The sequence below is a fragment of the Argentina silus genome (genome assembly GCF_951799395.1).
Source record: "Argentina silus genome assembly, chromosome: 3".
NCBI lineage: Eukaryota > Metazoa > Chordata > Actinopteri > Argentiniformes > Argentinidae > Argentina > Argentina silus.
The window spans coordinates 892,307-907,644 of NC_139657.1; the positions used below are offsets into that span (position 1 = coordinate 892,307).

Genomic DNA, 15,338 nt, shown 5'->3' on the forward strand with positions numbered 1-15,338 from the left:
ATTTTAACTAATACATATTTTTAATGCATGTAAACATTATTTAAACATTTGTAATATTCTGGAAAACAAGTTTGAAAAGAAAATAAACAAAATAAAAATACAATGAGTTTAGGAAATACCCAAAATTCCCATAGGTCTACACTAGGAACCCTAAAGACACATCAGAGAATACACACAGGAGAGAGGCCATACCACTGCTCCCAGTGTGGGAACAGTTTGGTATAGATGTTGTGGTTGGAACACACCTGATATATTTGTGAAGTGTTTTCAAGTACAGTGGTAGTAAAAATCATTTTCAGCATTAGAAAATATTTTGTGTACAGTCCATGATGTGTCCGCTATGCAGTGCAGCAAGGGTAATTTGGATATTAGAATTACAAACACAAAAAATACATTAAGAGGACTAAATTCCCAGGTAGAGTTACATTTAATTTGTGATTTTATCCATGTTGAGTATTTCTAAAAGCTAAAACAAGTTTGACGTAAGCGCTTTTATTTGGAAGAAATCCTCATTTATGGATATTTACATGGACCGGAAGTAGCTGGGCGGAGTTCCACTATGTAGGGTTATCATCCCGGTGATGACGTCATCAACACACGACAACGTGTTGTTCCAAGCGTCTCTTTTCGTTGTCGGACGTGTGGTTACTGTTCTAAATGTGGACGTCGAGGTAGCTCCCTTGTATCTTTTATTTCTGGAGTGATTAGACGTCCTACAATCCCGGTTTGATCAGCGCCGACATTTCGACATTTCTGAAAACTCCAAAATGGAAGTAAAAGGTGTCCGTAGCGAAGTCGTGCACTGCATTCTTTGAATGGCCTCCTACGTTGGGTTGTAATTGTAACCCGAGGCTTCACACAGGTTTCACAGACAGACGACAACAGAAACACACCGCAGCGCTCTGTGTTTCCAGAGGCTCAGCAGTGCCAGAAGTAACAACATGTCTGGACTCTGCAGAACACTATGACTGAACACAGAGTTCAAGAGAGACTTATCAATCCCACAATGGGAGAGACTAAAAAGACACTGTCAGACACACATTTGCCTGCTTCGATCGCTGATGCTCTGCGACATTCATGCAATTTGTGTTGGTCATAAAAATCCATCCTATTATGTCGCTGTCTCACTACCGGCCTATTGTTGCATGCCTACGATGGCTGAAGCTCTGTTTTGTATCCAAACTTGTCAGTCACTGTCATATCTATGACCTATGACCTTGACCTATCACCTTAGTTCTTAAATGTTTTTACTTTTCTAATGGGATTGTCTCGCAGGATAGTGATGGAATCAGGTGGCCCAGAAAAAAGGTTACGGCAGGCCACCCAAAGATTCCCTATGCAGGAAAAGCCCTGTCCTGGATTGGGTCCGATTGTCTACGGAAGGTCTTTGAAGATGGACTGGAGAAAGGGGGAGGGGATAGGATTGAGGGGGCAGGTGGTTGCCCGCTTGGATGTGACCAGTTCAGATCAACAACTTCCAGTAACATACCCTGGGTCTAAGGGAGACACCTACTGGTCAATAAGAAGAACTACACCAAATACACTAATACTGGGGCTGTCTGTTTCTGAGGCCTGTACAATTTCCCTGTAAGTGCCTCAGTCTTGGTGTGACGGGCGGGTTTGAACCCGGGTCTCATCACATTGTCATCACGTCAGCATTGTTTCCTGTCCCTCCTCTCAGGAGACGATAGATGGATCCTTCCCCGGGGCTTTTGAACGTCTCTCATCAGTCTTATTAATGAAGGAAAATAAAGACTGGAGGGCAAAAAGTATGTTCTTGTATCTTTATTCCATACCCAGCAATCGAGCCTTTCTCAAGACAGACACAGAGGAATAAATAGACATACATATGGGTGTGAGAGGACAGCAGGTCCCTCACCTGTGTGTAATTAACACCAATAACCAGATCAATCTAAGTCAATATATACCATGCCAGTCCATGATAAGCTACAATGAGACATGGGGCAGAATGATAGAGTGGCTTTGGAAAGTTTTCAGAACCCTTACCTTTTTTTTTTCTTTTTTTTTTCACATTTTGTTGTGTTGTAGACTCAATTTAAAATGGATTACGTTCATTTTTTTTGCCATCAATCCACAGACAATACTCCGTAATGACAAAGCGGAATTCTTTTTTTGTTTGTTTTGTCATTATGGGGTATTGTGTCTGGATTGATGGCTAAAAATTGTTTTAATCAATTTTAAATGTAGTCTATAACACAACAAAATTTGGAAAAAGTGAAGGGAGATTAATACTATTCAAAGGCACTGAAAATAGGGCCCATATCAAGGAATGGTGTCTGGTATCAACTCTGCTTCACAGATGGGATCTACGTTTCTGACCATCAATCATTCCTTTGGGCCTCAACGTATCAATATGTTCATCCTGGACTCAAGAATCAAGGTTGATTTAAATGTAATGTTGATGTCGGCTGTAAACTTGGGGAAACTGAACTAGAAAATAAACAATACAAATTTAACCAAAAAACGTGCAGTATATTAAAACGTACAGTATATTGAATACTACAAATAAACTGATGAATCTGCCCCAGTGTTCTTTCTCACACAACGGGCAATGGAATTATGTCAGTTTCTGGATCACGATGCTCTCTCTGGTGCATCAGGTTGCAGGACTGAAACTCTTCCCACTCTTCTGTGTATTCTCTGATGTGTCTTTAGACTGGACAAGTGTGAGAAACCTTTGCCACATTGGGAGCAGTGGTACGGCTTCTCTCCTGTGTGTATTCTCTGATGTGTCCGTAGGGCTCCGGACTCAGAAAAACTCCTCCCACACTGAGAGCAGTGGTATGGCCTCTCTCCTGTGTGAGTTCTCTGATGTGTATTTAGGTGTTCTAGTTTACTGAAACTCTTCCCACATTGGGAGCAGTGGTATGGTCTCTCTCCTGTATGTATTCTCTGATGTGTCTTTAGGCCTACTAGTTGGCTGAAACTCTTCCCACACTGGGAGCAGTGGTAAGGCCTCTCTCCTGTGTGTATTCTCTGATGTCTCTTTAGGGCACTCGAACGAATTAATGTCTTCCCACACTGGGAGCAGTGGTATGGCCTCTCTCCTGTGTGTATTCTCTGATGTGCCTTTAGGCTGTCAGAGTGTGTGAAACTCTTCCCACACTGAGAGCAGTGGTATGGCCTCTCTCCTGTGTGTACTCTCTGATGTCTCTTTAGGTTTCCTAATTTACTGAAACTCGTCCCACACTGAGAGCAGTGGTGTTGCCTCTCTGCTATGTGTATTTTTTTATGTGTCTTTAGGTGGCTCATCGTAAGAAAACCTTTCCCACATTGAAGGCAAGAGTAAGTCTTTTCTCCTCTGTGTGCCTGTGGGTGTGATTCAAGGTGAGTGGGACACATTGAACTCTCACTGCAATCTAAACAGTGACGGAGTCTGCAGGTGTGACTTCTCAAATCCTCTGGCTCATAGAAACTACTGAAGCAGTCCATGCAGTGGTGATTCTTCTGCCTTGAGCTCCTCTGTCTGTGTTGTTTATGATTTCCAGATGCGGTGGAGCTGGGCTCGCTGTCTGAGCCTGGGTTGGAGCTCTCTCCTGTAAGAACAGGAACAGAAGTAACAACATCTCTGGGGTCTATAAAATACTATGACTGAACACAGAGTTCAAGAGAGACTTACCAATCCCACAATGGGAGAGACTAAAAAGACACTGTCAGACACACATTTGCAGGCCTCTAAAAGTCGTCCATGGAGAAACTGTAATCCATGCTTCAGAGCTGTTTATAACCATGACTAACTTCAGCTAACTTTAGCCACGGCTAATAACAAACAACAGGAGTGATGGGGGCAGTTAGATGAAGTTCAATGTTTGTGGCCAAATCCCGTTGTTTTTTTGTTAGCTGTGGTGATATAAACAACACTGAAGCAGGGATTACTGTTGTTCCTGGTCCATGGAGTACTTCCAGGGTAAGGAACCATCTATCCTTTTGACACCATTTTATCCAATAGAACTTATTTTAATGAATACTATTTTAACATGAACTTACCATCCACCTCGCTATCCTTCTCCTCTACATCCTCTCCTGCTTCCTCTTCTTTTACAATCGCATATTTCTCCTCCACTTCCTCTCTTCCTTCCTCTTCTTTCACCATCACTTCTTCTTCTTCATCTTTCACTACCACATTGAGTTCCATTGTTTGACTGCAGTCCTCCAGCTTCACTGCCACCATCTCTGGACCCCGCTGTGCGCTTGTCTGGGCTGGAGAACCACAGCCAGAACCAGGGGACTCTGTGGACTTGGGTTCAGACATGGTAGCTGGGCTGTGAGGTGGATCTGTGTAGGGTAAACTAAGGTAGAGGCACAAACTGTTAATTTCACAAACTTTGAGATGACCAAAAACCTAAGAGAAGACATGTGTGACGGACATCAAGTTGCTGCTCCATACTCGAACCCGTGACCTCTGAATTGCCATATGACGGTGTCAACCAGCTACGCCATCGAAAAGCGAGCAATTTGAAATTAGTCCTCAGCCAGATGAAGAACAGGTTGTCAGCACTTCAGTAACCTTGTCCTCAGGCTATTGCACACAGCGCATATACGCCTGCAATAACAAGGACTCAAACCTGGCCTTACTGGGAGTGGATTTACTGAGTAAAGTTTTTGTTATTATTTGATTTCAGCCAATCACACAGCTATGAGGCGTAGGTCTGAATCAGAAGCGTGTGGTGTGTAAGCACCAGGGGGAGGGGCTGTGGGAGATGATTGATGGGAGGTAAAGCCAATGGTTATGCGTTGTCTGTTTCCGACGATCTTACCATTGGCTTAATGAAGGCCAGGTTTGGCGCGTTGTTCCACCAGACCTTTCACATATGTGGGTGGAAGTGTCTGGGAACGAGACTAGCACTTTAACAACATCACTACTTTGGTCAGTAGCAAACGTATGTTGAAGCCAGTCAGTAAACTACAGACCGACAGACATGAGGCCAACACGGTTTTGTGAGCATTGATGACTTTGTCTTATGATGACTGATGGATAGATGATTCACTTACTTAAACAAATGTATTTGTTGTAAGTCGCTTTGGATAAAGGCGTCTGCTAAATGCCATCAATGTAAATGTAAATGTATTGTGTACCAGGGCGTTGGTAACAGGCTCAGCGTCAGCAAGACCCAAGACATTAGACTACACAGGCATTACCATTAGGCTACACAGGCTATTTTTTTATTTATATATTACATGAGGCTACTTTTATTTTTTTTAAATTATTTGTTACTTTCCACCAACCAGTCATTTTCACTCCTTTACTTGAATGGTCTAAGGAGCTTATCCTATCTCCAACAAAACTTATTTTCACAAGATGAAGTATGTTTTGTTCAAAAATATACCAAATTATATGTAAAGCCATGGATTTGACACAACACATAGCAGTCTTGCGTTTTCCTCATTGATAATCTCTTCCTTTGGTTTTAAACATCACCGACTCCAGTCAAGAGTGTTCATGGGAGCGCAGAGTGGACGACATCATAAACTATAAATCTATGTTAATCTAACATCACTGCTTCTGCATGACATGGTTTGCTCGTCATACCTGCAGCTAACGGAGCTATAGAAGGTGGATAGCGACCTGCTTCTGCCAACTGATTAGGGGGATCAGTGTGGAGCTGGGGAGGGCTGTTCTCATACAAGGATCAATGTGATTAGTCTCATAAAACGAGGTCCTGCGATGACCCAGCAGCAGGAGACAATGAGCAACAGCGTGTAAAAAACATTTCATAGGTTAACTCTTCCGAAACGGTGCTGAACAAATAACGTGAAATACAGGAAAACTACACCGGGGCTAACATACGATACGGTACTAAAATAGGCTACAAAAGAACGAATGTCTCTGCCCAGTTAAAGTTATTCTCTGGCTAATACCTTAGTTGTCCTTACCTGCGATGCGATGCTTCATTTATTCACACTCCGGGAGAATCGACCTGCATCCGTTGTCTTGCATCAGGAGAATGTAATCAATCACTGATCAAATAGAATGAAAATGCTCCGCTGACAAAAACACACACATTGTCGTCTTTTGATGACATCATCACTGGGCGTTTATTTTTATTTTTATTTCAAGGCGAGGTACATTTAACAGAGAATAAATAGGTAACAGAATGATTAAAAAACTTAAGATGATATAAATTAATCTATTAATATTATATAAATAAAAAACACATCAGTTCTATCCTATTCATTATTTATCAACATTATTTAACATCATATTATAAAAACTGCTGCCTGGGGATTCACATGTTGGTAGTAGTCCTTGGCCATGTTGGCAATTCACTTGTGTAGATCTGAAAGGATTGGACAGGTGTAACCTAGCCTATCAGAGGGCAGGTGGAGCCACACCCATCGTGCTTAGACCTATCCTATCACCTTTCAGATCTACACAAGTGTCTAGAGTCTAGGGGTCCAGGGTCCTTCTCTGTCAGGGAGACATGTTCAATAAGACTGATGAGACGTTCAAAAGCCCCGGGGAAGGATCCATCTATCGTCTCCTGAGAGGAGGGACAGCGTGGGGACAGGAAACAATGCTGACATGATGACAATGTGATGGAGTGATGAGACCCAGGTTCAAACCCGCCCGTCACACCAAGACTGAGGCTATAAAGCCTTACCTTGAATTGGAGACGAGATTTAAAGTTATTATTTTTTACTACACTTACACGGAAATTGTACAGGCCTCAAAGACAAACTCAAGGCCCCAGTGTCTTTGGTGTAGTTCTTCTTATTGACCAGTAGGTGTCTCCCTTAGACCAGGGAATGTTACTGGAAGTTGTTGATCTGAAATAAGGTCCCATATGCGTTTCAAATGAAAGCACTGATTGATGTATCGTAATGTGCATTGATCTTTAGAATTAAATCATCCACCATCATCATATAATCGAACACAGTTGGTGAGACAAAAGCCTCACTTAATATGTTGGACTGATCAGTTTTCAAAGATTTGTCGTCATGTATTTTTGTGTTTTTAGCCATTTATTTTATGTCTGTGTACATATAGTTTCACCATTCAGAATGAAGAATGAATTCATTGAGGATGTAACTTCTGACAGCAGCAGCAGAATGGATTCTGAAGTGTACAGAAACATCTGGCCTTCAATTCATTGGATGGCTTCATCATACAGTAAGACAACGACCCAAAACATACTGCCATGGCAACTAGGGAGTTTTTCAGGGCCAACAAATGGAAATCTCAAAGGATTTTAGGCAAAAAAGACCTCAAAACAACTAACTTCAAGGGGCAATGGAACTCTGTCAGTGTCCAGACCATGATGCTCTCTTTGGTGTCATCAGGTTGCAGGACTGAAGCTCTTCCCTCTCTCCTGTGTGTATTCTCTGATGTGTATGTAGGTGTTCTAGTTTACTGAAACCTTTCCCACACTGTGAGCAGTGGTATGGCCTCTCTCCTGTGTGTATTCTCTGATGTGTCTTTAGGTTTCCTAATTTATTGAAACTCTTCCCACACTGAGAGCAGTTGTATGGCCTCTCTCCTGTGTGTATTCTCTGATGTGTCTTTAGGTTTCCCAGTTTACTGAAACTCTTCCCACACTGAGAGCAGTGGTATGGCCTCTCTCCTGTGTGTATTCTCTGATGTGTCTTTAGGTTTCCCAGTTTACTGAAACTCTTCCCACACTGAGAGCAGTGGTATGGCCTCTCTCCTGTGTGTATTCTCTGATGGACCTTTAGGTCTTGTAGTTGACTGAAACTCTTCCCACACTCGGAGCAGTGGTACGGCCTCTCTCCAGTGTGTTTTCTCTGATGTGTCTTAAGGCTTCCTAGTTGACTGAAACTCTTCCCACACTGAGAGCAGTGGTATGGCCTCTCTCCTGTGTGTATTCTCTGATGTGTATTTAGGTGTTCTAGTTTACTGAAACTCTTCCCACACTGAGAGCAGTGGTATGGCCTCTCTCCTGTGTGTATTCTTTGATGTCTCTTTAGGTCTCCTAGTTGGCTGAAACTCTTCTCACACTGGGAGCAGTGGTATGGCCTCTCTCCTGTGTGTATTCTCTGATGTGTCTTTAGATTTCCTAGTTTATTGAAACTCTTCTCACACTGAGAGCAGTGGTAAGGCCTCTCTCCTGTGTGTATCCTCTGATGTCTCTTTAGAGTGCTTGCGCATTTGAAACTATTCCCACACTGGAAGCAGTGGTGTGCCTTCCCTCCATTGTGTATTCTCTGATGTTGCTTTAGGGTGCTACGGTCAGCGAAACTCTTCCCACACTGAGGGCAAGGGTAAGTATGTTCTCCTCTGTGAGTCTGTTGTTGTTTATGGTTTCCTGATGCGGTGGAGCTGGGCTCGCTGTCTGAGCCTGGGTTGGAGCTCTCTCCTGTAAGGATAGGAACATATACAGGATTATAACAACATGAGAGCAACAAGTAGTGCTTCCATAGGCTCAGCCGTGCCAGAAGTAACAACATCTCTGGGGTCTGTAGAATACAATGACTGAACAGAGTTCAAGAGTGATTCAATGGAAGAGGCCAAAGAGACACAGTCAGACTAAGCAAGTATTGACTGTTACAGTAGTACACTTACACCATAGAGCATTGACAAAGAGTTCAGTACAATAAATACCATTTTAAAATGAGCCAAATTCATAACATGAACTCACCATCCAACTCATTGTCTTTCTCCTCTACATCCTCTCCTCCTTCCTCTTCTTTCACCATCACATCTTTCTCCTCCTCTTCCTCCTCTTTCACCATCACTTCTTCCTCCTCCTCCTCTTTCACTACCACATTGTGTTCCAGTGTTTGACTGCAGTCCTCCAGCTTCACTGCCACCATCTCTGGACCCCGCTGTGTGCTTGTCTGGGCTGGAGAACCACAGCCAGAACCCAGGGACTCTGTGGACTTGGGTTCAGACATGGTAGCTGGGCTGTGAGGTGGATCTGTGTAGTGTAAACAAAGGAAGAGGCACACATAGTGGAAGGTAAATGAAGATTATGAAATAATTCCAATTTTAATATTGGCCAAATTCATGAACTTTGCATCCAACTCACTATTGTTCTCCTCTACATCCTCTCCTCCTTCCTCTTCATTCACCATCATATTTTTCTCCTCCACTTCTTCTTTCACCATCAATTCTTCCTCTTCCTCCTCCTCTTTCACTACCACATTGAGTTCCAGTGTTTGACTGCAGTCCTCCAGCTTCACTGCCACCATCTCTGGACCCCGCTGTGTGCTTGTCTGGGCTGGAGAACCACAGCCAGAACCAGGGGACTCTGTGGACTTGGGTTCAGACATGGTAGCTGGGCTGTGAGGTGGATCTGTGTAGTGTAAACAAAGGAAGAGGCACAAACAGTGGAGAGTTAATTTCACAAACATTCAGATGACCAAACACCTAACAGAGGATATGCACTACTATGAATTGTTATTGTAAAGCATCTTTCACATTGACTGGGCTGCGGCCCGATTCTCTACCCCTCTGGCTGAATGGTGCACTCTACCCTCCCCCTCATGGGTTTAAAAGGAGTAGACTGGTCTAAGCAACATGGTGGAGTTTCCTGCTTGCACCAATCCAATGCTTTTGAATGCACACAGGGTTTGTGAACAAGTGCACAATACATTTGGGATTGAGTGGTGAAGCCTGTTCTCCAGTCTAAGTCAGTTAATTTAATCTTGTTTCAAGTCAGTGTGTTGCTGGTAGCTTTGCTGTGTTTTGCTGTGGCGATCCTGCCTTGAGCTCTGGGACCTAGTTTCTGTTGAAAGCGATCTGTTTGAAGCCAGTTGGAAGGGCCTGAAACTATTCTGCAAGGTATTGTAACTCCTGCTCACCTTGGACCAGGACTAATACATTTGGGATTGAGTGAGTGGTGAAACCTGTCTGGTCGTTAACTGATCGTTAGGTGGAAGGGGCTGCTACCCTGCTTGTCATCAGCAATTATAGAATCTGCGTTTCTATCGTGACGGTCATAGACAGCCTCCTGACACGAAGACGAAGAAGTCAATCCGTGGAGTCCATCGAGGAAGGCCAATGGAGAGAGAGAGTGAGGGAGAGGGAGAGAGAGAGAGAGAGAGAAGATGGAGAGAGACAGAGAGAAAGACAGAGAGAGAGAGAGACAGGAGGACACATCAACGCTACACCGTCCCTCACAACTATTCCAATCTAATCTCCCCACCACGCTCAACTGACCACGACCTCACTATCACGGGAGGACTTTGGAACTGCCAGTCAGCAGTCCGGAAAGCAGAGGCTATCTCAGCTTATGCCTGCTTCATGTCTCTCCACTTCCTTGCCCTCACAGAGACATGGATTACACCGGAAAACACAGCTACTCCGGCAGCCCTCTCTGATGCCTACTCCTTTTCCCATTCCCCTAGACTCTCTGGTCGAGGGGGAGGCACAGGACTCCTCATCTCACCTAAGTGGTCACATAATGTCCTTCCCCATGTCACATATCCACCTTCGAATTCCATGCTGTTTCTGTCACCTCCTCTGTCAAACTTCACATTGTTGTTATCTATCGTCCCCCAGGTCAGCTTGGCCACTTCTTAGATGAGATGGATGTCCTTCTCAGCTTCTTCCCTGAGGATGGTACACCACTCTCACTACTGGGTGACTTCAACATCCAGTCAGAGAAGCTTCACTCATCTGGAGTACTTGACCTTCTCTCTTCCTTCGAACCTGTCCCACTCTCTTCCCACTCATAAGGCGGGGCAATCAGCTCGACCTTGTCTTCACCAGATCCTCCCATACCTCCAACCTTACTGTTACGCCTCTTCCAGTTTCTGATCATCATTTTGTATCCTTCTCCCTCCAAATTCACTCCCTCCCAGGCAGTCTCTACCCACACTGTATCCTCTTGTCGCAACCTGCGTACCCTCTCACTCACCGCTCTCTCTTCCTCTGTCTTATCCTCCCAACCCTCTGTTGAATCCTTCTCCCTTCTATCCACTGATGCAGCTTCCTCCACCCTCCTATCCACTCTTTCCTTATCCTTTGACTCTCTCTGTCCACTGACCTCAAGGCCGGCACAATCCTCTCCACGCACTCCCTGGCTGTCTGAAACCCTGCCAGCTTGTAGAATAGGGCTCCGGACAGCTGAGAGGAAATGGAGAAAAACCGGCCTCCCGATGACCTAAAACCTTGTCTCTCTCTCTCTCTTCCTCACTACACCTCATCTGCATCAGCTGCTAAAGCTTCTTACTATCATTCCAAACTTCAATCCTCTGCCTCTGACCCAAGGAAACTGTTCTCCACATTTATCTCATTCCTCAACCCACCTCCTCCTCCTCCTCCCTCCTCCCTGTCTGCAGATGACTTTGTCACCTACTTTGAAAAGAAGGTTGATGACATTAGCAGCTCTTTCTTTCTACCTCTTGCCAACACTGGTGAGACACAAACTCAGTCTCTGGTTTATCAGCTCTTTCCCCCCTCCCCTCACTCCCCCCCCCCTCCACCCTCTCTTCCCTCCCCCTCCACCCTCTCTTCCCTGAAGTTGTTCTAAAACTGGTCACATCCAAGCGGGCAACCACCTGCCCCCTCAATCCTATCCCCTCCCCCTTTCTCCAGTCCATCTTCAAAGACCTTCCGTAGACAATCAGACCCAATACAGGACAGGGCTTTTCCTGCATAGGGAATCTTTGGCCCGTCTTAACGTTTTCTTTGGGCCGCCTGATTCCATCACTATCCTGCGAGACAATCCCATTAGAAAAGTAAAAACATTTAAGAACTAAGGTGATAGGTCAAGGTCATAGGTCATAGATATGACAGTGACTGACAAGTTTGGATACAAAACAGAGCTTCAGCCATCGTAGGCATGCAACAATAGGCCGGTAGTGAGACAGCGACATAATAGGATGGATTTTTATGACCAACACAAATTGCATGAATGTCGCAGAGCATCAGCGATCGAAGCAGGCAGCCAGACTCGACGTTTGGACAGTATGAAGGATGTAACGACCCTCTGACATGTTGACAGGCTGGACCTCTCTCTATATGGAAACACAGTACCAGGAAAACTACGATAGGAACAAGGACGGGACAGGCCAGACCTGTTGTTTTGCAATGTTTTTTCTGTCGTTTAAAAGAGTAGGTTTATTTGCTGTGGGCTACTAGCCTGTTTCAGCTGTATTAAACAGAATAATTCGAGACACTCAATTCTTCTTGGATATTCTCTTGTATGTTATGCATTGAGTCCGCTAGCCAGCTAACGGCTATCATCGTCTGAAAACGGAGTGAATGCAAGTCCTCCAAGCAGGTCCTGATATAACATTACCAGCGTAAACGAGCAGTCAACTGCCTGGATTTATGACCATTGATATTGTACGGATTATTGACATGATCGTCGCAGAGGAGCATCACAGTTTGGACGGAACAGCGCAGAGTTCAGCTACATAGTTTGCCATTATTAAAAACAAGCACAGGTCTTCACCCCCCCCCACAACATTCAGACAGCACCCCCTCGCGAAATATACTTCTACTTTACAAGCAATGTGAACATGATATTTCTATATACACACACAATATGAATATACGACGGGAAGAGAAGGGGCTGACTCGCCCGAGCGGAGCCCATACTGTATACGGTATTAGAATAGGCTACAAGAGAACGAAATATAATGCAACTTAACAATATCAAACATGAATTGAAATTAGCACAATTAAAGTTATTCATCGTGCCAATGTATTCGTTTTCCTCACCTGCAATGCGATGCTTCATTGATTGTCGGACTGCGGCCACAGCATGAAAACGATCTGCTCTGACAACACCAACACTGTCGTCTATTGATGACATCATCACTGGGAGTTTCCTTATTTATTTATATATGCCATTTATCTGACAGTGTAGTGAGTATACTTACATACATTTCAGTATATATGGTCCGGCGGGAATCGAACCCACAACCTAAGCGTTGCGCCATGCTCCACCAACTGAGCCACAGAGAAGTGTTCATACATTGGCCAGGAATCGAACCCGGGCGGCAGGCGAGAATGCTACCACTGAACCACCAATGCTTAGGTGAGTTATTTCTTCTTCTTCTTTTAAAAAACATTTAGGTCGCACAATCATTACAAAACTATAACAAATCTAAAGATGATAGAAATTAATAATATGACACCCCTATGGATAGGTCTTTCTAATTCAATGGCATCACTTCGAGTCTATTCTGATGCCGTTTTGAGTGGGATTTCAATTGCCCAGCCCAGCCCAGCCCAGCCCAGCCCAGCCCAGCCCAGCCCAGCCCAGCCCAGCCCAGCCCAGCCCAGCCCAGCCCAGCCCAGCCCAGCCCAGCCCAGCCCATTTATTTTCCTACACATAGACAAGATGTTAGTGGTCCTCTGTGGCTCAGTTGGTAGAGCATGGTAGAGCATGGTAGAGCATGGTAGAGCATGGTAGAGCATGGTAGAGCATGGTAGAGCATGGTAGAGCATGGTGCTTAGGTTGTGGGTTTGATTCCCGCTGGGTTCATATATACTGAAATGTATGCAGTCACTGCAATATAAGTCGCTTTGGATAAAATTGTCAGATAAATGGCATATGTCGTGCATAACTGAACCAGGGAGCATCTCTGGAAATGATGCACTCCTACAAAACAAATTATTTTGTTCGTTTTTGCTTTCTTTTATTGTAATAATAATTGATGTTTTATTGTGGCTTCAAGTTGCACTGACTTACGCCTTCAGCAGTTTGTCAACATGTATTTAATCATAAGCCATTAAACAGCCAAATGAAGTATTCCCACCATGCAACACACATAGCGTTCAGACATTTATGGGCCAGCTATAAATAGAATCCACCGAGGCGGGAAGGGATGACTGGGGAGAGACGTGTGTGTGTGCGTGTGTGCGTGTGTGTGTGTGTGTGTGTGTGTGTGTGTGTGTGTGTGTGTGTGTGTGTGTGTGTGTGTGTGTGTGTGTGTGTGGTCTTTTATTATTTGGGTTAGAGTCTCAAACACCCGGGGAAGAGGTATTCTAAGGTAAAAAAAAAACTATATTGCTGTTAATAATAATAATAAATAAATGCACTCTGACCCTAAAATGCACTGTGACTTTTATTCTTTTTTATGCCTTTTATGCTTTTTTTAATTGTTAAAAAAAAATATATATATTTTTTTTAATGTTCTTTCCTTTTTATCTATTTTATGTCAAGCACATTGAATTGCCTCTGTGTCTGAAATGTGCGACACAAATAAACTTGCCTTGAATGAATGAATGAATCTCTCCCTTTCAGACGTCTGTTCGTGGAGCCCTGCCATCCTAAATGAGATTCTTACTGACGTGGTATTTTAATGGTTGAGTCAAGTTACAGAAAATGCTGATGTGAGCCAACAGAGGAGACCTCTTCAACAAACTCACGTTGTTGGTGATAAAACCACTATGTGACCACACCACCGTGGCTTTTACAGCCCCATTAAACGTAACTATGCGGTCCCTAAGATGCCTAAAATGCCTAAAATATACTCAATGACAGTTTAATCTGTTAACTCAATACAGCTGGCAGCTAACAACATATCCAGGATTCTAGCATGCAGTTAAGGCCCAGGCCTGTCATCTTAAGGGCCCTAGGCAGGGACGGACTGGGACAACAAAAGGGCTCGTCGGCCCAAACACATACTCATGTAATTAGGAAAAACAAACAAACCTGCCATATTGATATATACTTGAATAAATAAATGAGTAAGGAAATACAACATAAGGAAATGAAGACATTCGAAATGAAGACATTTGTATTCATATATGTTTACATTTATATATAGACTTTTTCTTCACTCATTCACATCTTCATCGGGTGAAAGTGGGCATGACAATGTCTAGTCCGTGGAGTCTTATCCAGGCAGCTTAATCAAACTAGCAGGAGATTCTGAATGATGGATGAATGGATGGATTGAACTTTAATTTTCATTCATCTGTCCCATTGTAACCATAGTGACTTTCTGACAGCTCATGTTTTGTCCAGACAGATCAGTGTGAGCGGCGTCGCGCTATCAGGGGCCTTCAGATTAACGGAGCGGGGAGAATGCACTGTGACGTTGATCAGCCAATGGGGTGTTAGAAACCACGCAATGACGTTTGATTGACATCTCATCTCACTATGATTGATGTAGATGATTCAAATTACCTGATCATTAAAAATGGAATATTCTGGTTGACAGAAACATTGTTATTTTATTTTAAAGTAGCCATGGCTTTGTATTTGTAAAGTGTTTTTGTTTTTTTAATTTTATATACTGAATTATAGATATTCATATGGGAGAAAAATGAAGTGAAATTATGTGTGGGTTTCTACATGTCTGTTTCCAACTTTTGGCTGAACCCAGAACTTCAACAATCAAAGCTAGCAGCATGAGATGTGTGTGTGTGTGTGTGTGTGTGTGTGTGTGTGTGT

General features: G+C 43.7%; 2 protein-coding genes across 2 annotated transcripts; both read right to left on the reverse strand.

Moving 5' to 3' along the window:
• Nucleotides 1-2,481: 2,481 nt before the first annotated feature.
• LOC310802620 (uncharacterized protein) lies at nt 2,482-5,999 on the reverse strand. Its single transcript, XM_083667090.1, has 3 exons — nt 5,896-5,999; nt 4,009-4,310; nt 2,482-3,557 (listed from the first exon to the last, which is right to left on the reverse strand). Exons 2-3 carry the CDS (start codon nt 4,271-4,273, stop codon nt 2,596-2,598), a joined length of 1,227 nt encoding a protein of 408 aa, XP_083523216.1. The 5' UTR covers nt 4,274-4,310; nt 5,896-5,999; the 3' UTR covers nt 2,482-2,595.
• A 1,048-nt stretch (nt 6,000-7,047) lies between these two features.
• LOC310802614 (uncharacterized protein) lies at nt 7,048-9,090 on the reverse strand. Its single transcript, XM_083667080.1, has 3 exons — nt 9,009-9,090; nt 8,619-8,897; nt 7,048-8,336 (listed from the first exon to the last, which is right to left on the reverse strand). The coding sequence occupies exons 1-3, from the start codon at nt 9,085-9,087 to the stop codon at nt 7,264-7,266; spliced, it is 1,431 nt and encodes a 476-aa protein (XP_083523206.1). The 5' UTR covers nt 9,088-9,090; the 3' UTR covers nt 7,048-7,263.
• Between the last annotated feature and the right edge of the window lie 6,248 nt (nt 9,091-15,338).

Bases quoted from the DNA above. Each gene is read 5' to 3' on its own strand.
- LOC310802620 (XM_083667090.1), bottom strand. From the start codon at position 4,273: ATGTCTGAACCCAAGTCCACAGAGTCCCCTGGTTCTGGCTGTGGTTCT. The intron at 3,558-4,008 runs GTAAGTTCATGT...CTGTTCTTACAG, and splicing joins GAAGGATAGCGAGGTGGATG to GAGAGAGCTCCAACCCAGGC.
- LOC310802614 (XM_083667080.1), bottom strand. From the start codon at position 9,087: ATGGTGAAAGAAGAAGTGGAGGAGAAAAATATGATGGTGAATGAAGAG. The intron at 8,898-9,008 runs GTGAGTTGGATG...TACACTACACAG, and splicing joins GGATGTAGAGGAGAACAATA to ATCCACCTCACAGCCCAGCT. The intron at 8,337-8,618 runs GTGAGTTCATGT...CTATCCTTACAG, and splicing joins GAAAGACAATGAGTTGGATG to GAGAGAGCTCCAACCCAGGC.